Source organism: Schistocerca piceifrons, chromosome 10 (genome assembly GCF_021461385.2).
Source record: "Schistocerca piceifrons isolate TAMUIC-IGC-003096 chromosome 10, iqSchPice1.1, whole genome shotgun sequence".
Classification (NCBI taxonomy): domain Eukaryota; kingdom Metazoa; phylum Arthropoda; class Insecta; order Orthoptera; family Acrididae; genus Schistocerca; species Schistocerca piceifrons.
In genome coordinates this window covers 121,025,950-121,050,138 of record NC_060147.1, presented here as the reverse complement: position 1 = coordinate 121,050,138, position 24,189 = coordinate 121,025,950, and the positions used below count along the sequence as shown (strand labels likewise).

The 24,189-nt window shown below is 40.1% G+C and overlaps 1 protein-coding gene across 2 annotated transcripts; it reads right to left on the bottom strand.

Annotated features, from left to right (window-relative positions):
- LOC124718809 (eukaryotic translation initiation factor 4B-like) lies at positions 1 to 24,189 on the bottom strand. Of its 2 annotated transcripts, none has more exons than XM_047244427.1 (6): positions 24,159 to 24,189; positions 23,450 to 23,584; positions 17,164 to 17,333; positions 8,066 to 8,339; positions 6,240 to 6,431; positions 1 to 245 (listed from the first exon to the last, which is right to left on the bottom strand). In XM_047244427.1, exons 1-6 carry the CDS (start codon positions 24,169 to 24,171, stop codon positions 142 to 144), a joined length of 888 nt encoding a protein of 295 aa, XP_047100383.1. In that variant the 5' UTR covers positions 24,172 to 24,189; the 3' UTR covers positions 1 to 141. The 2 variants fall into 2 exon arrangements, with proteins under 2 accessions (XP_047100383.1, XP_047100384.1); XM_047244428.1 differs by lacking the exon at positions 24,159 to 24,189 and adding an exon at positions 23,938 to 24,152.

The window sequence follows — 24,189 nt, the reverse complement described above, 5'->3', positions numbered from 1 at the left end:
TTGCTGTTACTTGGGGGTCCGCCAGCACCCGACTCCCAACATTCCACGTTCGCAGAGCCAGACGCTCTTCTATTTCCCGCTCTCGGGCTGCCGTATCCACGGGCTTAGCCCCACCAAATACCGAGGCAGCCTTCGCGCCAGTTAGCCGGTGCTGGCTCGGGAGGTTTCGCAATGGGAGCGGCGACTTCCTCCAGAGGTTTTGTGCGGGGGTTGCAAGTTCAGCCGTGGCCTCTGTGATGGCTCACCTGCATGAAACATTGAGACATACTCAGTTAAAAATTTCATTCACTCACACTTTGACTCCTTTCCTGATGTACCTGCAATAGAATCCCTCATAACTACAAAATCTGTGAAAACAATATGATGAATGTAGGGCAGCAAGTTCACCTTCAAGAAGTCTAGAATTACTATCATTTTCAGATGGTGTGCAATATGAATGAGCATCAAACGCTTTATTTCCAAGATCTGTTGATTTGCCAAGAACTTGTAAATAATCTGCTCCACACATTTCTCATCTTCACTTCACTTCACTTTTTGAACAAAAAATCAAAAGCACACAATATGACGAATTTTTCAGCGATACCACTACTGCCATTTAGAAACTATAAAGTCTGCTGACTTCAAAGACATTCATAGGAACCATAAAAATACAGTATAACGCCCCCCCCCCTTTTACAATCCCAGAATTAACATTTTCCCACTGTTTAAGACATTTCTTATCATTCCTGTCAAATTTCTGTGCCCACAATGTTAATTTGCACCCTATTTTGCATCAACATATTTATAATTTTCCCACAATTTACACATTACAGACAAAAGTTCATGGAGAAAAAATTATGCTAGGATGATGTTGGCTGTCCAATAGTGTTTTCAAATATTACATGGTTAAGTTACTTGACACCAGGGCACTCTACTCAGCAGATTTGAACTGCTTGATTGTTGTGATCATTGTGACACCTTTGTTAAGCCATATTTAGTGTGTTTCCGCGTTTGGCCACTTGTAATTCTAGTTTATACAATCATTCATGTTGTGTTGCTCAAATGTTTTTACTTTAAACATAATTTTTTTTCCATGCTGAGCAAAACGGCTTTCTAGAAATTAGTCTCGCTGTCAAGTGGCAATATTCATGTATGTATTTTTTGTGATGTTACACAAACAATGTGAGTGATAGTTAACGTGTTTGGGTTTTCCACATAACTGAGGAGGCACAGTACCTGATAACCCAAAAAAGGTGACTACAGTGCAAGAGACACAGAATAACACATCAAACACCACACAAAATACTTACGTACGAGGGCAATACCAAAAGTAAGGTTTCCTATTTTTTTTTATAAGTACATAGACCATTTTATTGCTAGAATGTTTTACATCAGTTTACAGCTTGAACATTTAGCTATTTTTCGACATAATCACCATTTCTGTCAATGCATTTTTGTAGATGTGGCAGTTTTCGTATGCCCATGTCATACCAGCTCACCGCCATGATGCTCAGAAAGTTATGAAATTCTTCTTTCACCTCGTCGCCGGAGCTGAATCCACTTTCCGGCCAAATGATCTTTTAACCTAGGGAACAGCTGAGTCACTGGGCACAAAGTCAGGACTATAGGGTGGGTGGGTGATTATGTTCCACTGTAAACTGTTGCAGGAGCAACGGTTTGCCGAGCAATATGTGGACAAGGGCTGTCATGGAGAATGTGTATGCCCTTGCTCAACATTCGTATTCTCCGGTTCTGAATTGCCCATTTGAGTTTTTTCAGAGTCTCACAGTACCTGTCAGCGTTAATTGTGGTCCCAGCAATCCAGCTCCAACGAGGTGAAAGAAGAGATTCATAACTTTCTTAACAGCATGGCGGCGAGCTGGTATGACATGGGCATACAAAAACTGCCACAGCGTCTACAAAAATGCATAGACAGAAATAGTGATTACGTCGAAAAATAGCTAAATGTTCAAGCTGTAAACTGATGTAAACCGTTGTAGAAATAAGCAGGTCTATGTACTTATAAAAAAAAAAGGAGACCTTACTTTTGGGATTACCCTCTTACATATTTGCACTTGACAATGACAAAAATCTCAAAACGCATTGTACTAACCATGAAAAAAATACTTAACTAGCACAGTATTTCATTATTTAAATAATGAATGACAGCTGCAAGCTTTCAAAAACATTGATTATGACATATGAAATTGAGTCAAATGTTGCTACTTTTTACTAGATAATAAACCTGTATTAGATAATAAAGCAAGTCCCTGACCAGTCTTCTGATGCCTTTTATGCTCATATGTTCATACATAAAGGTTGAAAAAACACGGGGGTTATACCACAAGTAACTCTTACAGCTTAAAAAGTTATTTCTCACATTTTATACAATTTTTTGAAGACCCTTGAAAAGTGTAATGGCGGTGCTTCACTGTACATACAACACAGAAAAATCATCTTAACTAGTATGACGTAATACAACAACTGCCGCACATTCCTATGGACCATAAGTGCCATAATATTATGGCCCAACAATGTAAAATCCAGAATGAAACAATGACAGAATTATGAAAAGGATTTCTCGCATTCTGTCTTCATGGTCCTTAAGCGAAATGTACATTGGCAGTTGTAGGAAGGATTAATCTGCAGTCAGTTTCAAGTGCTGGTTCTCTACTTTTTTTCAATAGCGTTCCTTGAAAAGAGCTGCGTCCTTCCTCCAGGGATTTCCGCTCGATTTCCCAAAGCACCTCCGTAATACTCTTATTTGATCAAACTCACCAGTAACAAATCTAGAATCTAGTAGCCCACCTGAATTGCTTCAATGTCTCCCTTTAATCTGACCTGGTGTGGATCCCAAACACACTATCAGCACTCACGAAAAGGTTGTACTAGTGTCCTGCATGCAGTTCCCTTGACAGACGAAAAACACTTTCATAAAACTCTCTGAATAAACCAAATCAGCAATTTGCCTTCCCCACTAGAAGCCTTACATGCCAGTGCCATTTCATATCGCTTTGCAGTGTTACACAGATATTTAATTGACATGATTATTAAGTCACTTGCGTCCTCCTACACTCACTCAACAATGCCAACTTACTGTACACCACAGCATCAGCAGAAAACAGGCAGAGATTGCTGCTCACATTGCCCATCAGAGCATTTATGTACATGAAGAATAATAGCCACCCTATCACAACTGTACTCCAAAGTAATTAGTATGCTCTTTTTAAGTGGGCAACCAATATTTTGCCCATGAACTTACACCAAGTTCCTTATAAACTGTAACAATATTAGCAAACATTGTGGCTCTCTTTTCAAAACACGTTTCACTGTGGTCTAGCATACGTATTTCAAGGAGACTTTCACAATATACCAAATAACATTAGAGAAAAACGTACAAATTCTATTTCTAAGATTAGCAACCAGGACACTAAATCAGTGATGTACCAATCATAACATGTAGAGAGACTTGGCACAATTTTTAAACAAAGTTATACTTACACTGCACATCATAGTAGATGCCTTTGAAATACAGTAAATTCCATTTATTACAAATAGTTGACTGTTCAACTCAGCTTAGCATATTTTAAGTCGAGTGAAGTGTGTCAGAATTTTAAGAGGCACACAAAGCAAAGAACTTTGTGACCGTACCCGTAATCTGACTGTTTACTATCCTTCCACCCGACAAACCAGCTTGCTATGTACCGCAGCTGAGTGCTTTGGGGAAGGATCATACCCATGGCATTAAGTGGTAATCATTCTAAGAATGAGTTTCTTATGGCAGTCACCGTACTAAAGTGCAACATTATGTCTTGAAATGTTGCCAGCTATAGGACATGCCCCACTATAAATGAGCACCATCACTGTACATGGTAACTGGACAGTAAATTCTGACAAGTCAATAACCACAGAGAGAATATTAAGGGATGGCAAACAAAGTCACTACACACTTCAACTGAAGTGTACAATTATGTAGCAAGAAACAAGAGAGAAAATAACCTAGTGACCATGCTCACGCAGCCATTAACAGAACAAGAGTTCATGTTGTTAAGGAAGATAACTGACTACACAATTTGATGCATAATTGCTTATGATATTTTCTGGAAGGAAAAAAAAAAAGCATTAAGTCACTATTAAATATGTTCTATTAGAAAAACTAAGTAATACCTGCATATTTACTTTCTGTGACAGAAACATTTCTTGATAGTGCATTAGGTGTAATGTAAATGGATATAAATTTAACGATGGAAAATCCAGGGTGGAATGTAACGATATTATGAAAAGCATAGTTTCAAGGCGCAACAAAAAGACTGTCGCAAAATAAACTTTTGGCCAACAAGGCCTTTGTAAAAAAAAATAAATGACTGGCTGGCTGGCTGGCTGGCTGACACACACACACACACACACACACACACACACACACACAGACAGTCAGTCTCTGGGAGCTGAAGCCGAACTATGAAACCGAATGTTAGTTGATTCTTTTGTCATCACTTGGCAGAACAATGTATCTGTACATGGAAAGCACAACACTGTGGATGCTCTTATAGAGGTACAGTCACAATTTTGAATTTTTCATTCATAAATTAAATACAGTACAAATACTACAGAGCTGTATTTGTTTGACAGGTTGGCAATCCAAATTTAATATTTGAAGACGTCTCACTGCCTTGAAAAGGAGATTTCTCTATAAATCAACTGAGTATAGCTAGTGCATCTACTGGTGAAATGGTTTACTGCTTTTTCAACAGATGGCGCAGTAATGTATGCATATTCTAAATCATTAATACCTATTAATTTCATTTATTGGTTTTTCTAAATCTTTATTTTGCCCTCCTGTAAAATTTACTTCTTGTGGCTTATATGCTTAAATCATTCATACCTCTTCATTCATCATTGATAGCACAATAAATCACTGCAGTAGGCAAGGCAATTTAGCTTATTATGGAAGAGGTTTCACCAGCTGACATGCTACAACTCGTTTTCTACAAATCAGTTGACTGGAACCAAGTAATGATGACTGGTACTGAATGACAATTCCTTTTCTTGTTTTGATGGCTGCATCTGACAACAGAGAGGGGGTAGAGAGGAAATCTGCAATGGTCTTTAAGACAAAAAACTTCTTATTGCTCAAACAGTATGGCAGACAAGTATTTGGTACAGCCACCAAAGTAGCATCGTTTAGCTGCCACAGCAACTGCACATCTGACACAGCCATTGATGGTGACTATGACCACATTATTCAATTGTTCACAGTAAGACACTATACTGGATGCCTGGGTTATCGGGCATAATTCATTTCTACATTAAATTTTTTTTTCATACATGTAGCTACAGGCTTAGAACATAGCCCAAGTTCTTGCAGTGACCATGTGGCCAACCAACCTGTCCCATAAGTATAGTAGCAGTTCTTTACAGTAAAAGCCACTGAATGCACTGAAAGTGTCCATATCGTGGCCTAGCCACTAGAGAGGCAAAAGAGAAAGACGACCCAGAGTTCCTCCTGGCCACTTCCTGGGGGCAGAAGCCAGTGAAGTCCCTGTCTCTCAACTTCCAGCTTTGGCACAGAGCAGAAGACCTCATTTATGAGGTTTCAGATGAAGCAGACAGCCTTGTGTCACCTGCCTCAGCGTCTGCTCTCTCCGACTGGCCGCCAGCTAATTCAAATGTGAACCACCTTTCTCTCCCCATCCTATTCCCATATTTCACTAACACTGGCGGATCCATTAACAGTCCAGCCTGGATAAGCTGTTCCATATTCTGTAATCTGTATCTACATACACACTCCACAAGCCACCATACAGTGCATGGCAGACGACATCCTGCACCAATACTAATCATTCCATTTCAGAATACACAAATAGTCATCTCAGATCAGAATTCACAAAGAGTTTCCTGTAGATAACTCATTTCGAACCACCTACCATCCACCTCCTTCCTCCTTCCCATAATTGACACAGGCTGCCTCTCAGTAATAAGTGCAGCCTATACAACACCAACTGTGGCAACAAGATAAAGAGTATATTATTCAATGATTGAATAGACGAGATGTGCATCTTTGAGAAGATTGTCAATCGACCGTGTGAACTGTAAATACAATTCATTTGTCCACACACTACAGAAACAACTTGCCAGAACTTTCACGCTAGCAATCACAATACCGAGAAAAACTTGTTCCTAACGTCCATAAATCTTAAAAGCGTTTGTTAATTGATGCCGCAAAAGTATAACACGGACCACTATAATGCCGTTGAACTAACCTGATGGGAAGTCATCTCTGCGCGGGCCATCTCTCTCGTCGAAGCCTCGGGGTCCAAAGCTTCTACGGTCTCTGTCTTCGAACCGCCCGCCTCCAGATGAAGGGAAACCACCCCGGTCTCCAAATCTTTCGCGAGACCCGAAACCGCCCCGATCTCTATCACCGAAGCGGTCGCCAAAGCCTCTCCTCTGACCTGAAAGACAACTGTTACTGAAATATATGTAAATGGACAAGACTTAACAAGAAAATAGATTTTCCATAATAAGAAGTTAAAGAACATAAAATATTGCTCTGTAATAGTACTGAAACTGAACACTAAAATATCCACAAAAAATGCATCACAGGAGTTATGAAATACACGATCGAAGGAAGGCGTAACCATTTTCTTTCTTCCTCCGTACCCACGTAAAACTAGCAGAAAGGGTTAGTTCACTGTTTCACACTTTCATAGCAGGGATTCCCAAATTGTGTTTCATGGGCAGTGAATAAGTGCTCCGTGAAAAATAACAAGATGTTTCTACAGGCACCCCCCCCCCCCCCACTATTTTGATGATACTAATTTTTATTTAATTTTATTAGCTGTGATTTAAAACTGAATTAGTCACTGAATAAAACAACTGTACTAATTGTTTAAACTTTATTAACCTTCGAAATAAACTAGGTGTTCCATCAAAGTATCAGTATTTACAAAAAGTTCCATCACAGGAAACATTTTGGAACCCCTGATTTACAGACACCACAAACTACTTAAATTTAAATTTTTCCTGCAAGGCTGTATTTTATAGTACACAATTTTACAATTAATGACAGGCCTGTTAAACCTCGAGTTGGTGCGTCAATGCATGAAGTGTGTCAACCACAAATAAAATTGTTTTGGACTGTTCCATTGTCATTTCACAATTGGTAGCCCATATCCATTCCTTCATTATTGCTTCAGCTAATACCGTGATAAACTGTGTTGTCATATGTCCAAATGAGTAGTAGTAATACAAAATAAAAAGTGAGCTAGCTGGTAAAACATCTACAATCCATGCAAGAAAATGACCCAGCTTATGAGCTAGCAGAACAATCCTATAATGAGGCAGTGGACTACAAAATAATTAGTACTCGAATAAGCAGGTGGCTTGGATCTGATGCAACTGCGCTGTTTAATGTTTCCAGTGGGTCGTTACTGTGGGGCAACACCTGTCGGTGGTAACAAGAGTTTATTTCATTATTATTGTTTAATTAAACAGGACAGTAGCTCATACAGTGTAAGTATATTTTATTGTTGTTTAAGTGAAATAAGATGAAATTGCAATTCTGTTCATACATGTTTACCTTGATAACATAAAGACAGCTATTATTTACATGCGTACAAAGTACACCATGCAGCCACTCCTCTTATGAAAAACAGCATGTCTGCTCAATGGTTAAGAAAACCTGCTTGATTTGCACTTTAGGAATGGGGCACTTGAAAATGAGATGTATATCAGAACTAGTCAAACACAAAGAATAAACTTTGCGTGAATCTTCAGATATTGGCGGCGCAAAGACTGTTCCATTAAGTTTCGGGTGTGCAGCCGCAAGAAATCTCACAAGATTTCTGGCGCCTGCACACCCGAAACTTAATGGAACAATAAACTTCTCGTCCAATAACATACAGCCTTGTTAATTCTTATGACTAAGCACAATGAAAACATTTAAGGCAATATATGTCAGCACTTGTCGCAAGCTAACTGCCTTACACACTTGCCAAAATAAGCAATATAAAATACATTACACACATTTACAAAGGGAACTTTCTGATGTATAGCTTGATTAACGCAGAGAGTGGGAAATACCAACCATCCCACGAGTCCCGCGGCGGAGGCTCATCGCGTGGGCCTGACCTCCAGTCGCCCGCACTGCTGCGGTCGGGGTCAAGCCCCCTCTCCCGATCCCTCATGCCCCGCCGCCTGTCATCTGAAACGTTGTCCGCTACAGCGATACGTATATTTCTGCCTTTCAGCTGCGTGTCAATCATCGCCAGGGCGGAGATGAGGCTGCCACGGTCCTCGAATTCCACATACCCACAGCCTCGCTTCCCGCGATCTCCGCCGGGCAGCCGAACGCTGTGAACCTGGGGAAATATAACCACTATTGAATGTAACATATTAAACAATGGAAAATCTAGGTTGGATCATCAACAATATAAGGAAAAGATAGATTGCAACTCACTGTAAAGGTGACACATTGTACTGTAGACAGACTCAACATTAGCATTTGGATAAAGCCTTCGACAGAAAAGGAAACACACACACACACACTCACGCAAGCAAGCATGCCTTATGCACACATGACCGCTAGTCCGGCAGCTCAGACAAGAATCAGTACACCCAGTATTCTGATCCAAGCTGCCGGAGACAGCAGGTGTGTGTGTGTGTGTGTGTGTGTGTGTGTGTGTGTGTGTGTGTGTGCGCGTTTCATTTTCTGCATACTCTTACCAAAAGAAGCTAACGTGTAAGTGTCTTTTCTTTGTGCCTGTCCGCAACTCAGCGTGTCATCTTTACGGTGAGTAGCAATCTATCTTTTCCTCATGTTGTTAAATGTAAAATATTTTCGTTCAGTCACAAGTGTTTAGCGATTTCTTCACAAATGGAAGGTACTAAGTGGAAACTGGGAATAAAATTGACAAATAAGAGACAAAAATCTATGGAAATAAAATGGATGCATCTCAATCTTAACCCTGTCGCTGCTGCAGACTGGACACGCATCCTGCTACACTATTCCCCAGGTGTTGTGGACATGTGTACGCACATTGCTTTGATATTCCGACTGTGCTATGGACATCTGAATGCGTCCTGAGCTGCCGACCTCTCACTGCTGCAGACTATAGTTACTTCCACATCTTGGTGAATAAAAGAGTTTCAAGTATTTATCACACAACATATACCTCACTTTGTGCTACCATTTGCAAAATATCTCATTTCAATAACTTGAATTGTTTACGAGATGTGACAGCAAAGTAAGCATGAGCAAAAACAAAAAGAAATTCAGTTCTCGATCAAGTGAATATATTAGCCTTTAAGGTGGACAAGTATCAAATTTTTGCACCATATAGGAAAACCAGATGACAAGTATTTGATATAGGCTGGAATGCCGTCTCTCTTCATGAGCACCAGCATTTGGTGAGCAGTACACCTGTAACAAAAGCTGCCTTAGTGGGAAATGCAAAGAGGACATCTGTAGCGGCGAAAGGTTAATTCTGTACTCTTGTTTTGTTCTAGGGCGCCAAAAACAACTGAGGTCATACGCGCCCAAGTCAAAATTATAAAACGCAAACACAGAGACACGGCTATATGTCAGTCCCAATGGAAAGAATAGGAGACATCTAAACAAGGCACGAGGAAAAAGGGCTTAAAAAACACCATAAAAATGGAGATCGAAAACCAAAAATTAAATGGCATTTACCATATTGCTTCGGCAGATAAAAAGTAAACCGAGGGTGATAGCCTGCGCATCATTTGCTAAAACAGCTGATAAATCAGATGTTAAACCCATGATGGAGCGTAAATTAGTAAAAACAAGGCATTCCAGCTGGTAGTGGCGGACAGTTAAAATTTGGGCGCAATGCATACGAAGTACGGGGCAGCGCCTTTGAGCAAATGACGATGGCTAAAAAGACAGTGCCCAATATGCAGCCAAGTTAAAATAATCTCCTCTCAGCGGGGGGCTGAGAGGAGGTCGTCCAAGGCGCCGGGAGAGGCTTAATATGCCGAAGCTTATCCCCGTGAAGTGAGGACCATTGGCAATGCCAAAAGGGACACCACTTCCTGACAGACGGCAACGCAGAGATCATCGCAGGAAATAGAGGTACTTGCGGGCTGAGGTAAGAGGACTGCAGCCTTGCAGCAGCCTCGTTTCCTGGCAGACCGACACGACCAGGGGCCCACAGAAACATGACACTGGCTCCACAAAGAGTGAGCAAGTGACAGTTTTCCTGTACCTGCTGCACTAAGGGATGAACAGCGTACAGAGACTTTGGAGGGCGCTGAGTGAGTCGGAGCAGAGGACACAATTGGGAAGGCTGCGTCGCCGGATGTACTGCGTGGCCTGGTACAAGGCGAAGAGCTCGGCTGTAAATACTGAGGGGTGGGCCGGAAACCGGTACTGACAGACACGAGTGCCAATGACAAACGCACACCCAACCCTACAGTCAGTCCGAGAGCCATCACTGTATACAAAGGTACTATCGCTAAATTCCATGCGAAGAACATGAAACTGAAGGCTATAGACCAAGGCTCGAGTAGTGTCCTTAGGAAACACGGGCCACTTCACGATGCCAAGGTGCTGAAGGGTTCACACCCACGAGGAAAGTTGCAGGTAGCGTGAAGTTAAGCCGCCGTAGCAAGTGGCAGAAGTGGACTCCAGGAGGGAACAGAGAAGAGGGACGAGCCCCATACTGATGATCGAAGGAATCATCAAAGGAGGCAGCATAGGAAGCATGGCCACGCATGGCAGACGAACAGCATGCATGCATACCTGCTGAGGAGAAAGCCACGATGGTAGGACAGTTGTAGTTCAGCAGCTTCAGCATACAGACACTCAACCGGGTGTAAAAGCGCCCGTCACCAGATGCCACGATGATGGATAGTGTTGAGACGGCGTAAAAGGGATGGGCATGCAGATGCACAAACAAAGCACCTATAGTCGACTTTTGAACAGACAAGAGACAAGTACAAACAGAGGAGGGTGGTTCGATCAGCACCCCAAGAAGTACCATTGAGGACACGTAGCACACTGAGAGACCGTGTACAGCAGGATGCCAAGTAAGAGACATGGGAGGACCAAGAGAGCATGAGCCCCAGGCATTTTGTTGTATCAACAAACAGAAGGGCAACAGGCCCAAGATGTAGAGTTAGTGGGAGAAACCATTTGCGCCGCCAGAAATTCATACAGACAGTTTTATCAGTGGAAAAGCGAAAGCCATGGGCGATGCTTCAGGAGTGAAGACGATCAAGACTGTGCTGAAGACAGAGCTCAGTGAGACAGGTCCGTGGAGAACTGCAATAGGTGGCAATATCATCGACAAAAAGGGAGCCGGAGATGCCCGTGAGGAGACAGGCCACAATAGGGTCAATGGCGATAGCAAAGAGGGTGACGCTCAGGACACAAGCCTGAGGCACACCATTTACCCAAATAAAAGTGTACAACTACCCACACGCACTCTGAAAACTCTGTTTTGTAAAAATGCACCAAGAAAACAGGGCAGGTGCCCCATTCTGTACTATGAGTTGTACAATGCTTTTGACACACCATACTGCATAAAACCACCACAAGCAATCAAGATTTTCCAAAACATTCCAACTGTCTCAGATGCAAAATGGAGAGCAGCATGCAGGGAAACCCTAGACATGACAAGAAATCAAACCACAGCACGCAGGGAAACACTAGACATGACAAGAAATCAAACTAATATATCAGGAACAAGACGAGTGTATGGAACACTTAGCCATGCAAATGGGTGATAAATGCCGTTTCTGCCAAATTTCAAGAAACGCTGAAGGAAAGGTGGGTAGGTGACATTAGAAAACTTGGATGCATATGTCTATACACTTTAATGCACAGACAGGTTTGGAAGTTGTCTTTTCCCAGGAGGAGGTGTCAAATGGATGACGATGCCACGATTATTTGGAACTATGTGACACAGGAAGGCCGATATTGGCTGCAAATGCAAGGCTATCAGTAATAAAACTAGAGAGAGACCTATTAGAAAAGGTGCCTATGCAGAAAATGAACGCAACGAAAGAAATTTTCAGGCATATATTATACTGCAGAGCTTCATAAACTGAGGTTACGGAAGTCATGGGATACCTCCCAAATTGTGTCGGGCCTCCTTTTGCCCAGCATAGTGCAGCAACTCAAAGCTGCATCGACTCATGTTGTTGGAAGCTCCTTACAGGGGTACTGAGCTATGGTGCCTCTATAGCCATTCATAATTGTGAAAGTGTTACCAGTGCAGGCTGTTCTTTTTAATTTAACATATATGGTCACTGTGCACAGCACTCCATGGAGTCGCCAATCAACCAAATGGTAAGGTCACGATGAGCCCAGGTGAGGTGCTGCAGGCTATGCTGTACTATCAGCAAAAGAACTCCCATTGATCCCCCGCTGCCATAGCCCATTAACACCAAATTTCACTGCCCTGTACTGATTGTTACGATTGTCGTACATCCCACATTGATTTCTGTGTTTATTTCATGCAGTGTTGCTTCATCTGTTAGCACTGACAACTCTACAGAGACTCTCGTGCTCTTGGTCGTTAACTGAAAGCCGTCGGCCACTGCATTGGCCATCGTGAAAGGTAATGCCTGAAATTTAGTCTTCTTGTCCCACTCTTGATGCTGTGGCTCTCTGAATATTGAATTCCCTAACAATTTATGAAATGGAATGTTCCATGCATCTACCTCTGACTAACATTCTACATTTGAAGTTTGAATTCCCATTGTGCAGCCATAATCGGGTAGAAAACCTTTTCACATGAATGACTTGAGTACAATTGACAGCTCCACCCTTTTATAACTTGTGTATGCGATACTACCACTATCTATATATGTGTGCATCACCATCAAATTACTTGCCACCTCGATATATAATTGGTGTCATGAAAAACTGTACTGTTATGTGGAGAAGGAATGTTATCAGAATTTGCTTAGTTCAGTGCTTAAAGACCACAGTTTGAAGTATAGAAACACAGTAATGCTCTCTGCTCTAAGTGTAGGTTGCATGTATTTGGTTTTACAAAATAAACTGCTAGTTTTGAATGAGTCCAGAACCCAGAGATTATTCCAGGATGGAAACATCAATAATAAAAATCTCAAATCACTGACACTCATGCTAAGATCATGAGTTAAAAACACATATAGGCTACATTCTTGAAAGTGGACTAAGTAGCCTCAGTAAATAGAGCCATATTCCATAACATAACTTTGTGAACAATTGTGTTAACTTTAGGAACTCATCAAATATAGAATCCCACAAGCAAAGTGCTTAAGACACTACTTGTAAATAAAATCCTCAACTGTTACCAAAATGAACATGTCCTGTTTGCAGTGTATAAAGGGTACGAACTGTGGACTTTCCATTCACAAAGGATGATTACTCTGAATTTATAGAGAGACCTCAGATTACATACGAAAAAATAAAACAGTAAATCTGCAATTATGTATATGGATCACAATATTACCCCTACCATCCCTTCCAAACACACACTCCTAAATTTCACATCAGACAGTTAGTAGTACACATATCAGAAATAATTATTTTTCTAAGTGTCTTATTTAGCAGTAAGGGGGACAAAGACATGAAAATTGCAAAAAGTACTGATGTCTGAAAAACAACACACTCAAATTCTCAGTACTTAACATAACACTTTGGCATGACTACCAATTTTATATCTGCTTTAAACATAATAATAGGTGTCACATTTTCCGATACATACTATGTAAGCAGACTACCCGTAAGTATAGCAGTTAGTGCAGAACATATAAGCAGGTAATGGTTGCTGCACTCTACTGTAAATTCCTTGAGATACACATCCAAGCATGGACTTTTTAAAGATGCTTTCCTGCACATTGTCGTCACTAACACTTCACTTCAAGAAAATTTTGTTTTCACAAACAGGGATAAATACTATTAAATGCTAATACAAAAGATAACATTAGAAATCCGCAATAATCCAAATACCTACTTGCACAGAATGTTTATTAGTTCACTTCAATCTTCGTATTCGAGATGAGGGAATACTTATATGAAATTATTTTCAGTGACCATATTATGTTCATTAAGACAAGAAATAAAAGATCATTCTATTGCTAGCAACTTTACACTTTAATGTAAAATGATCATGTTAAATATATGACCACTTCTGACAATTCAGGGCCCCCTAATTACACCAGATTTATAAATCTTAAGCTTTATATTATTCTCATTGTCACACAAATTTTGCTACCCATACTCATAAAATCTACAGGGTGTGGTAGATAAGTAATGAGACTGGCCGCCGCGCGGCGCCCCAGTCGCTCGCAGGGCGGTCTCCACCTGTACGTCACGTGGTGGGGGATCTGAGCTAACAATAGAATCAGTTCGCAGTCGCGTCGGAGCTCTGGTGCAGTGAGGGTCGAGCTTCGCGTATTACGTTGTTTGTGTGCCCGTGACACTTGTGAAAACGCTGAAGATGGATCGCTTGATAGAACAGCGGTATGCAATCAAATTTTGCTTCCGCTTGGGCAAAACTGCTTCGGAAACTTTTGCTATGATTACGGAGGCCTACAAAGAAGACTCCCTATCAAGAGCTCAAGTGTTCCGGTGGTTTAATGAATACAAAAACGGGAGGGAATCCATTGAAGACATGGAACGATCTGGACGCCCTTCAACGAGTCGTGTGGATGAAACGGTGGCCAAAGTGAAAGAACTCCTGGACTCCGACTGTCGTTTAAGTCTCAAAATGATCGCCGATGAGGTCTCCGTGAATAAATTTACGGTTCACCAAATTGTTACGCAAGATTTGATGATGAGGAAAGTTTGCGCAAAATTGGTTCCCCGAGTGCTCATCGCCGAACAAAAGCAACAACGAGTGGACGTTTGCCGTGAGATGTTGAATGATTTGGAAAATAATCCACACTTTTTAGACAACGTAGTAACAGGCGATGAATCGTGGACATTCCAGTACGACCCGGAGACGAAAGCCCAGAGCTCGGAGTGGCACACACCAGCATCCCCGCGGCCGAAGAAAGCAAGAATGTCAAAGTCCCGCATCAAGACAATGCTGATTGTGTTTTTCGACAAGCGGGGGTTAATTCACAAAGAGTTTGTCCCTCAGGGGAAGACTGTCAATGCCGAATTCTACAAAGAAGTCCTTCAGCGATTGCACAGAGCCGTCAAACGGAAGCGACAGGACCTTGCTCAACGCTGGCGTCTCCACCACGACAACGCTCCGGCGCACACAGCGTTCCTCGTGACCTCCTACTTGACCCGAATTGGAGTTTTGCCACAGCCACCATACAGCCCTGACTTGAGTCCTCCTGATTTCTTCCTATTTCCGAAGGTCAAAAGATGCCTGAAGGGTCATTGTTTCGACGATATTCCGAACATCCAACGTGCTGTCACGAAGGCACTATCTGGGATAACTCAAACGGACTACAGTGGGGCCTATGAAGCTTGGAAAACGCGCTGGCAACATTGTGTCGACGCCCAAGGCGAGTACTTTGAAGAATATTAACGTTTTGTACAAATTGGATCAATAAATTTGTTTTTCTAGACTGAGTCTCATTACTTATCTACCACACCCTGTAGTTACTGGCACAGGGTATGGAATGATTTTATGAGCATGTTGTGACTAATGAAAAACTGTACCACACTAAAATTTTAATGATATAATTTCACGTTGTTCCGTCTTCATCAGTATCATATAAAACAATCCATCCATTTCAGTTAATCTAGTTCATTTAAGGAGTGATTCACTTGTAATTTTAAGCTGTGTGATAGGAAGATACATAAAAATACCGTGGCCGCCATTTCTGATTTTTTGCTTTGGAAATCCTTCCATATCTCATGTTTCTGTCCAGCTTCTACTTTTGGCAGTACATCATGAACTATACCAATCATCAACATACATGGTCTCTGTAAATGATCAAATTTGTTAGTCAAATTTGGTGTAACCTATCCACAGGTTTGTCGAACAAGTGTACAGATGTACCAACAAAGTCATCTTTGAAGCTGTCATATTGTGTGTATCGTGTTGTGAAACGTTTTGAGGCTAATGGGTATGGCTACCAATGTAGATTAACTATTTCATGCACTAACCTTAGCTCTGTGTATAAAGAAGAAAAAGAAAACAGGATGCTGGTTTAGTGAAGGATTGAAATTTAGAAAAAAAAATACCCACAATAATCTGCTACAGGACATATTACATTCCAAACCTGATTATTACATCAACCCACAATGGAAAAGAAGATACAGATATGCCAAAAGCTAATCTCTTCCAATTGGTCTTCTATAAATCACCTGTTGAAGAACTCTAGTGCTTCAATTTTTATTTTATTGCATTTATGCCTGTGCTAGCGCATAGAATATTTTTTTAAATACCTTCCTGCATAGTATTTGGCTGGAAAAAACACACCATCACTACCATTTTGGTAACTGCGACTCGTCTCCCATTTTTAACCTCAATTGTAGGTTCCACAGTTCTGAAAACTCACAATATAATAAGATAAGTTGTAACGAAAGCTCTGTCTCACAAAACAGTTGTGGCAGAACAACAACGTCTGTTGTCTTGTCAAGCTGGTCATCATTCAAAATGTCACTCAACCACAGCATATATTTGACAAACATCAATCAAAGCTGCACACTGCCAAATAATTTGACAAATCACTGAAATTTTTACAAACTGATCATTTGCAGAAGCCTATAAATTTGGTAGTTTTTGCCACTTGTAAACTCCTCATTTTTTCCTCTACAATTAGAACTGTACTTTGTTTCTCTATAACACAACTTGCACAAACAGCTTCTTATCTATATATATCTTTCAACAGTGAAATGAATCATCATTCACCTCCATTATTAATTACAAATATAGAGGGGTGAGGGAAATCAATCTCAAACTAGTACCAGAAAGGAAGAGAGAGCACACAGAATTGGACATACACTTAAATTATGCTCATTCACAATAATATAGGGTAGCTACACATTTCCAAGTGAAAAACCTGTTCCTAGTTTCTGGAATTATTTGATTATGGCCCAGGGAGGAGGGAGAGGGAGCGGGGTAGAGGGGGGGGGCGGGGGAGGGGAAACAGTTTGAAAGCAGAGGCAAGTCACTCAGACCCCACAATAAGAGTACAAGAAGAACCCTTAGTCTAAACACTTATGAAAATGTGTTATGATACCAGTAATGAAAAGAGTGTTACCCTTAAATCCCTGAAGACATTATATAGTTCATCCTCCTCAGTTTCAAATGGCAGATTGCTCAGGAAGGCCGTATACGGTGGGTCACGGGGTACAATCGAGTCATCCACATCAGTTCCCCATGTAGCTCGAGGTGCAGTCGGGAGCACCACACGCCGACCAGTGTCTGTATCTGTTAGAACAGAAGTATTTCCAGTAAGTTCTCTTGCAGTACAAGAGGTCATTAAAACTCTGTATCATATCTATTCTATACACAACACTGCAGTGTCTTTTTTATATGTTTTGAAAAGAGCCACCATTTTGGCATGGCTTTCTTCTACTTGTAGTTCTGTTGAAATAATTGGTAGCCTACAATGGAGAGACCTTTCTGAGGGCATCAACAAAAATATAAAACAGGCATACGTAGGAGTAGGCCTAATAATAAGTACGAAACTAGAAATGTAGGTATGCTACTGCTTTGGTTCTATGACAACATTGGGGTGAGGCTGACCTCAAGTGATTAAGCAATTTCATTTGTAACAAACATCCTATACTCTCTCTTTTAATTTTGAAACTTTAGCCACAAAGCTCCTTATCTGATATTCCAGACTTGAGGATACCTCCCTTTCAGATGTAACATAATGCTTTCACTATTGCAGTTCACACAATATGATGGAACTGTAACTGTTCTGAAACCTGTAGTGTATCCAATAAAAGACTGTGGATTAAGCAACTGTCCTGAGGTATTCTTCGTTTTTCAAAACACAGGAAGAAAACTGTAGTATTTATATTGTAGCATTCATGTGTCTTTCGTTGGAAATGGTAGTTATAGGCAGGCAATGTATTTTGGAAAACTGTATGTAACACTGTTCACACGACCTGTATACATTTATTTTAAGCAACTTTATCTATTCTTCACAATATTTCTGTGTGCACCGAATAAAGGGTTAACTGATACGAGGGATTGGAAGTCAGAAAATGAAGCGCAGGAAAAATTGTAGACACTGGAGGGTTTCTGAGTGATTGTATAATGGTATGGGAGAATTCCAAAACATGATTTTAAACATTAAGGAGCAGATGTGTACTCTGGCCATAATTTATTGATTACATACTGCAGATTAAAACAGAAGAAATTGCAAAAAGATAGGAAATTAGGGAGATGAGGCACTTATAAATTTAAAGATGGAGAGGTTTTCAAATTTCAAAGCAAGCGCCATAATGGTAACATTGAGAGATGAAACAGTGAAGGCAGGAGAGGATAACACAGGTAAAAACAGAAGGGCTAGTAGAAGTACAAGCAAAATGTCTGGAGGACAACTGCAAGGTCATAGTAATATGCACAATTAGGGGAACTATGGATACTGCCTATGGGAGAGTTAGAGAGACCTTTGGAGAGAAGAGAAGCAACTGCCCAAATAGAAAGCAAGGACACACACACACACACACACACACACACACACACACACACACACACACACGGGAAAGGGAAACACTATTACAGAAAGAGAAGAAGAAGTAAGCATGATACTGCGAGAACTTGGCAGAGACTGAAAGACCCGAGTGGAAACAAGGCTCCTGGAGTAGACAACATTTCCTCGTAATCACAGAGATCCATGGCATATTCACGAATATGTTCCAAAATACTTACCAATACAGCTTTTCTGAATTCAAATACTATTTTCTAAATTCATAACAAAGCATATTCAATATCTAGACCTGAGGCTATGTTAAAGATCAATCTGATACCACAATTACCATTTTGGATTCAGACTTGTTGGTTTCCCGAACTCAACTGAATTGTCACTGTCCAATATAACCTCAACCTCCAACTACGCATTAGTCTGTCACAATGAATATTACACTCTAAACTAATGGGAGAGGTGATCCATTTCAAGTGACTGGCCTACAGTTTTGACTTTTACATTCAACTCTGAACAATCTCTCGCACAACTGAGAAACATTACTCGACAACCACACTTAAAAATCCACTGCAGACACGAAACAGGTAACTGTTTCTAGTATGTTGTTGCAGAAATTAAATTTCATATGGTTAACTGTGAGCTCCGCAAAGGAAATAACAAATGCCAATACTCTGACAATACTTAAAAATTGGAGAGCTCACAGGCAAATGGAATACATACGGTTTTTCATATGAGGGTTCAATTTCTGGTAATTTCCAAGAATGATTGCCTCTTGAAGTTGTGGGGCCCAAACAATACATATCGAACGTGCGACCCTAAATCGATCAGGCGACTCTGGTGGCGGACGTTATGAGTATGTTTACGGTGATCACTACAGCAATGACAAAAGAAGAGCATTACAAAAATACTTGTAATTACAAAGGAGATGACTTACCTCACTCGCTGTGGGTGGTGTCGTCACGTGAAAGTCCATGTGATGTGTATGCTACGGGAACAATTCTCTTTTTACCATTAATTCGCGGAGGTGTGTAACTTAGACCAACTAAGGGAACGACGGAAAACATAAAAATTACAATCACAAATAATTGATCATAACGTCCCCCACCAAGGTCGCCTGATCCATTTAGGATCACACGTTCGATATGTATTGTTTGGACCCCGTGACTTCAAGAGGCAATCATTCTTGGAAATTACCTAATTTCTTGTTGGCCAACACTTTCTACTGCACTTAATGTAATCAACACCCCTCTCAGTACCTCAATGTCCCTAAAAGTTTTAAAGCTGGTCTATAATTCAGATTTCATATTCAACTGTAGTTCTCCATATACTGGTAACTGATAAGGAGGGTCAGTTTTAGAATTTTGGTTCACAGTAGGCTGATGCTATTTTAAGCAGGAACAGCACTCAAAGAAAGCCACTTTATTACTGCTTTGCTTTTCTGCAGGACTACTTGAATCTGAAATGTGGTCACCCACTCAAAATTAGTCTTAATTAAAGAAACAGTTTGAAAATGGTTTCAAAATATTACACAGACTAGCTGTACCCGGCCACACTTTGCTGTGCTTCAATCTGCTTCGATGGGAAAGAAAGAAAAGAGAAAGACATTTTTTTAATACGCATGGGAATTGGATATGCATCCCAATCTCTCATTCCTCCCACCTCCCCCCCCCCCCATCTCTTCCTTCATGTTTGCTATGTCCGACCTTGAAACTTGTATATTGTTCGTGCAAATTCAGATTCTACAGTAGTATTCTAATCATAAACAAATAACCATAAATACAACTTTCCTGTTTGCTAACAACATTTCAGTGTGCGCGCGCGCGCGCGCGCGCGCGCGTGTGTGGTGTGTGTGTGTGTGTGTGTGTGTGTGTGTGTGTGTGTGTGTGTGTGTGTGTGTGTGTGTGTGTGCGCGCGCGCAGCATAAAATCTGGAATGTAACATTTTATAGCTACAAAATAAATAGTTTATCGCCATTTGTGACACGCAGCGAGGTAGCTCTTTTCAACAAGTTACAGAGGCCTCAAATACTGATTAAAACGCATAATTCATAACAATAACCCAAAAGATACTTCTGACACTAACATTTAAAAGCTTCACACTATTCCAATTTCAACAATTTGTTTTGCTCTAAAATATTTTTTCCTTTTTCACCTGTACTTTCTTTTGGTTTCATATTTACACAGGTTGATTCAAAAGGAATGACAATGGTTGAAATACAGCAACTTTGGATTAGGGACTTGAAGTCTTTGAAATATCTTGTACCAACAAAAGTTTTGGAATGTCAGGAACAACAAGGACAATCAGTGTACATGTGCCTAAGTGTGGCAAAGATAATGAAGTGTTTACTGAACACTATTTACATAAGTCCAATAATGATGACCACCACATTCAAATATAGGCACAATGTCTTTGTAGAAAATATTGGTGCACCTTTCCAAGTACACCAGTCATTGCTCGGACCACCTCAGATGCTGCAAGCATCCCGGCGAAGTTTCTTTATCGGGAACTATTGTTGCATACATGAGGCTTTTGGTATTTCCCAAAAAAAGATCAAGATGCCTGGTAAAATGAGAAAGGTGGTCATGTAATTTGACGTCCCCTTCAGAGCACATGAATGGGAAGCAGGTGTACGTACACAGCAACTTATACACAAGACCTTAAGGACATAACATCCAGAACACACTTGAATGAGAAAGTGTTGTACATACACAGAAAACTCTTAGCATTACCTTTGCTGAACGTAATGCACAGATGCATTGATTTTGCTTGTTCTTCCAGATATTCCAAAACTCTCACTTGCTCAAAATTACTTCTAATACCAAAAGCTCCTACTCCAAAATTTTATTTCAACCTGTCTATCAGACCCTTCAATTCATGCACAACCTTTGGAACCACCTGATATATTTTAGAATAAAGCTGTTTTCCTACAGAATTGCCAACTGAGAAGTTCTACATCATAGCAAGCTATCAGGTAGACGATCTACATAACATGAAAGCTTACTTCTATTCAAATAACACTGATTTTCCTTTTTATTCCAATGGTGCAATTATATAATTAACACTTGGAGGAAAATTTCAATTTTAAGCATTTATTCACAAAAATTTGGATCAGCACTAAACAGTTTTGTTTAAATAGTTGCCAGAGAGCTACTTTCAAGCTCCAGAAAACAGACACTACAGCACCATGAGTGGGTACAATGACTTACGAACAATGTGTTCTGTGTTTATATTGGTCGACATTTCTTTTTCCTTTTCTCATTAGAACGTCGTTCCTTGGTCACCTGTGGCACTAGCTGTCCACTCTATTTTCATGCCTCATTGAATTTTCTCATTCTGAGAACACCAAAGGAGTGATCCGTTTTACTTGATAAAAACATTCAACAGCCAAGATCGCATAAATATTTCTTTTTTAACAACCAGCCTCAACAGAATTTGCTATCATCTGCAGGTCTTAAAAAAAATCTTTTTATTACAAAGTATGTTCATTTTAAGTTGGACTTCACACCAAGCTCTCATGTGCATAAAAATCAGCACACTACAAATGCGTAATTCGGATTTCCAATCTATACTGAATAAGCAGTATTAAGATTTTCGGTGAAAGTTTCAGACTGCCAATTTTATCAGAGTATTCTCTCAAGTTTGCTTTTTTATTATGGTGTAACATGTTAATGCCTTACATATGAGGAAATGAAAACATGTGCTTGAAACTCAGCAAACTTGGAATCGGCTAACAGTGTGGAATGAGAAACCTTAAAATAAACTGACTGGCTCAGTGGGGGAAAAACTGCCACTTCGTTTCAGACAATTATTAAAGATCTGCAAGACAATAACCTTTCAACTGCTAATAACACAGATATAAAATCAGGAAACTGTTATTTATATTAATTTTCTGCAATTATGTGAATGTATTTCAATTAGCTTTACAGCTCGCAGTAACAGAAATCCATTTTGTTCTCATTTGATGTGAGAGCTGGAAATGAAGTACACACAAAACAACGAAATGTAAACATGGGTCACATGGAACTATCCTCACTATCTCTCAGACAGCTATACACATGCACAAATCTCTCAGATTGGGAGCACCAGAGATTTTGGCTGCTTCTTGCAATATAAAACAATCAACAGCCACCATCAAGTAGCCAGGAATGATAAAAGGCACTATTTATAGTGACTTTAGCTCTTTGCAAGAGCAAGAGCCCACTGGTAGCTGCTTAAATAAACCTAATGTTTCCCAGTAGTTCATACACAGAACACTTAAAAGATTTTTATGTAAAAAGGGCATGTGAAGTATAGTTTGCAAATCTATAAAGACATTTATCGTCTCAACTTGCACGAAGGGTGATAGGTACACCCATGCTGTAATACATTCTGGGAGGTTTGAACTTTTGCTACCCTGTGTTATACATTACCCTTCTGGGCCACATTCATGGCAATTAACATAACCAGTAAAACATAATATGCAACTTTCGATATGAAACTAAGTACTAGAGCCTCATGGGATTAATTCCTGAAATAATGATGACTAGTTCAAACAAGTTCAAAGTATCTGTGTACAAATATTAACAATCATAGGCAAATATCAATCAGAAACTTTTGAGTATACTATGGGAACACTGGTAATACAGATAAAACGCTTGAAAAGCGATCATTTACCGAACTTTATTAATTATGTATTAAACTGGTAACGAGTTAAAGCCAATTTAACGAATAATCAAATAACTTAAAATTAGTGGTACCAGTACTGAAAGGACTCTGAACGGCTTCAACCACTTTCCTCTTTAAAGTACAGTTACTACAAAGGACCCACTGCTAAATTCACAATGTAATACTTTTTCCTGATACCATTCATTTCATATTACGTATATATAATATGAAAATTATGACTTACCATCATCATCCACATCATCCGCCCAGCTGCCGCCAAGTTTACGGGTTACAACAGGTGCAACGCCTGGTGTTGGGCCAGTGGCTAAAAATTCATTGAGAGGAAGAGTCTTTCCTTTTGTTTTTTTTCCTTTTTTACCTGCAATTCCAAAAACATAGTAAGTAATTAATCCGACATCAGCACTATCACTCCACACAGGAAGGAATTTGTTTCGCACTAAAAGAAGCCTATGCAGAAAGTTAAATTCATTGACTATTCAGTTCGTCCATTATAATCCTCCAAAGTTTTGAGTAAAGTAAAAAACTCTGCAAAATTTACACCACCTATCGACAACTAATTAATTCTCAATTTTCCCTTCAAATTTACCTAAATCTGAACAGATAGCATAAAATGTAACAAAATGAAAGTTACTACACTTCATTGTTGTTATGCAATTGCTATGTTATGGTTTTTGGGTGATTTTACTCAATACATGAATAAAAAATTCGTACTCATTTGAAACAATATGCGACCACGCGGTGAATGACAAAATTTCGTCCAGGTGGCAACGAATTAATACAAAAACAATAGCTACTACTGTGAATCTGAGATTTTCCTTCACGCAATCTGTGCTTAAGGTGCTCAAAAACGTAATTCCTATCACAGGATCTAGTAATTACCACCCACAGATCACTTCTTTACACTTCACGTGACTCATTCGAACTCTACTAACCTGATGAGGCCATCTTGAAGAATTTCTTAGA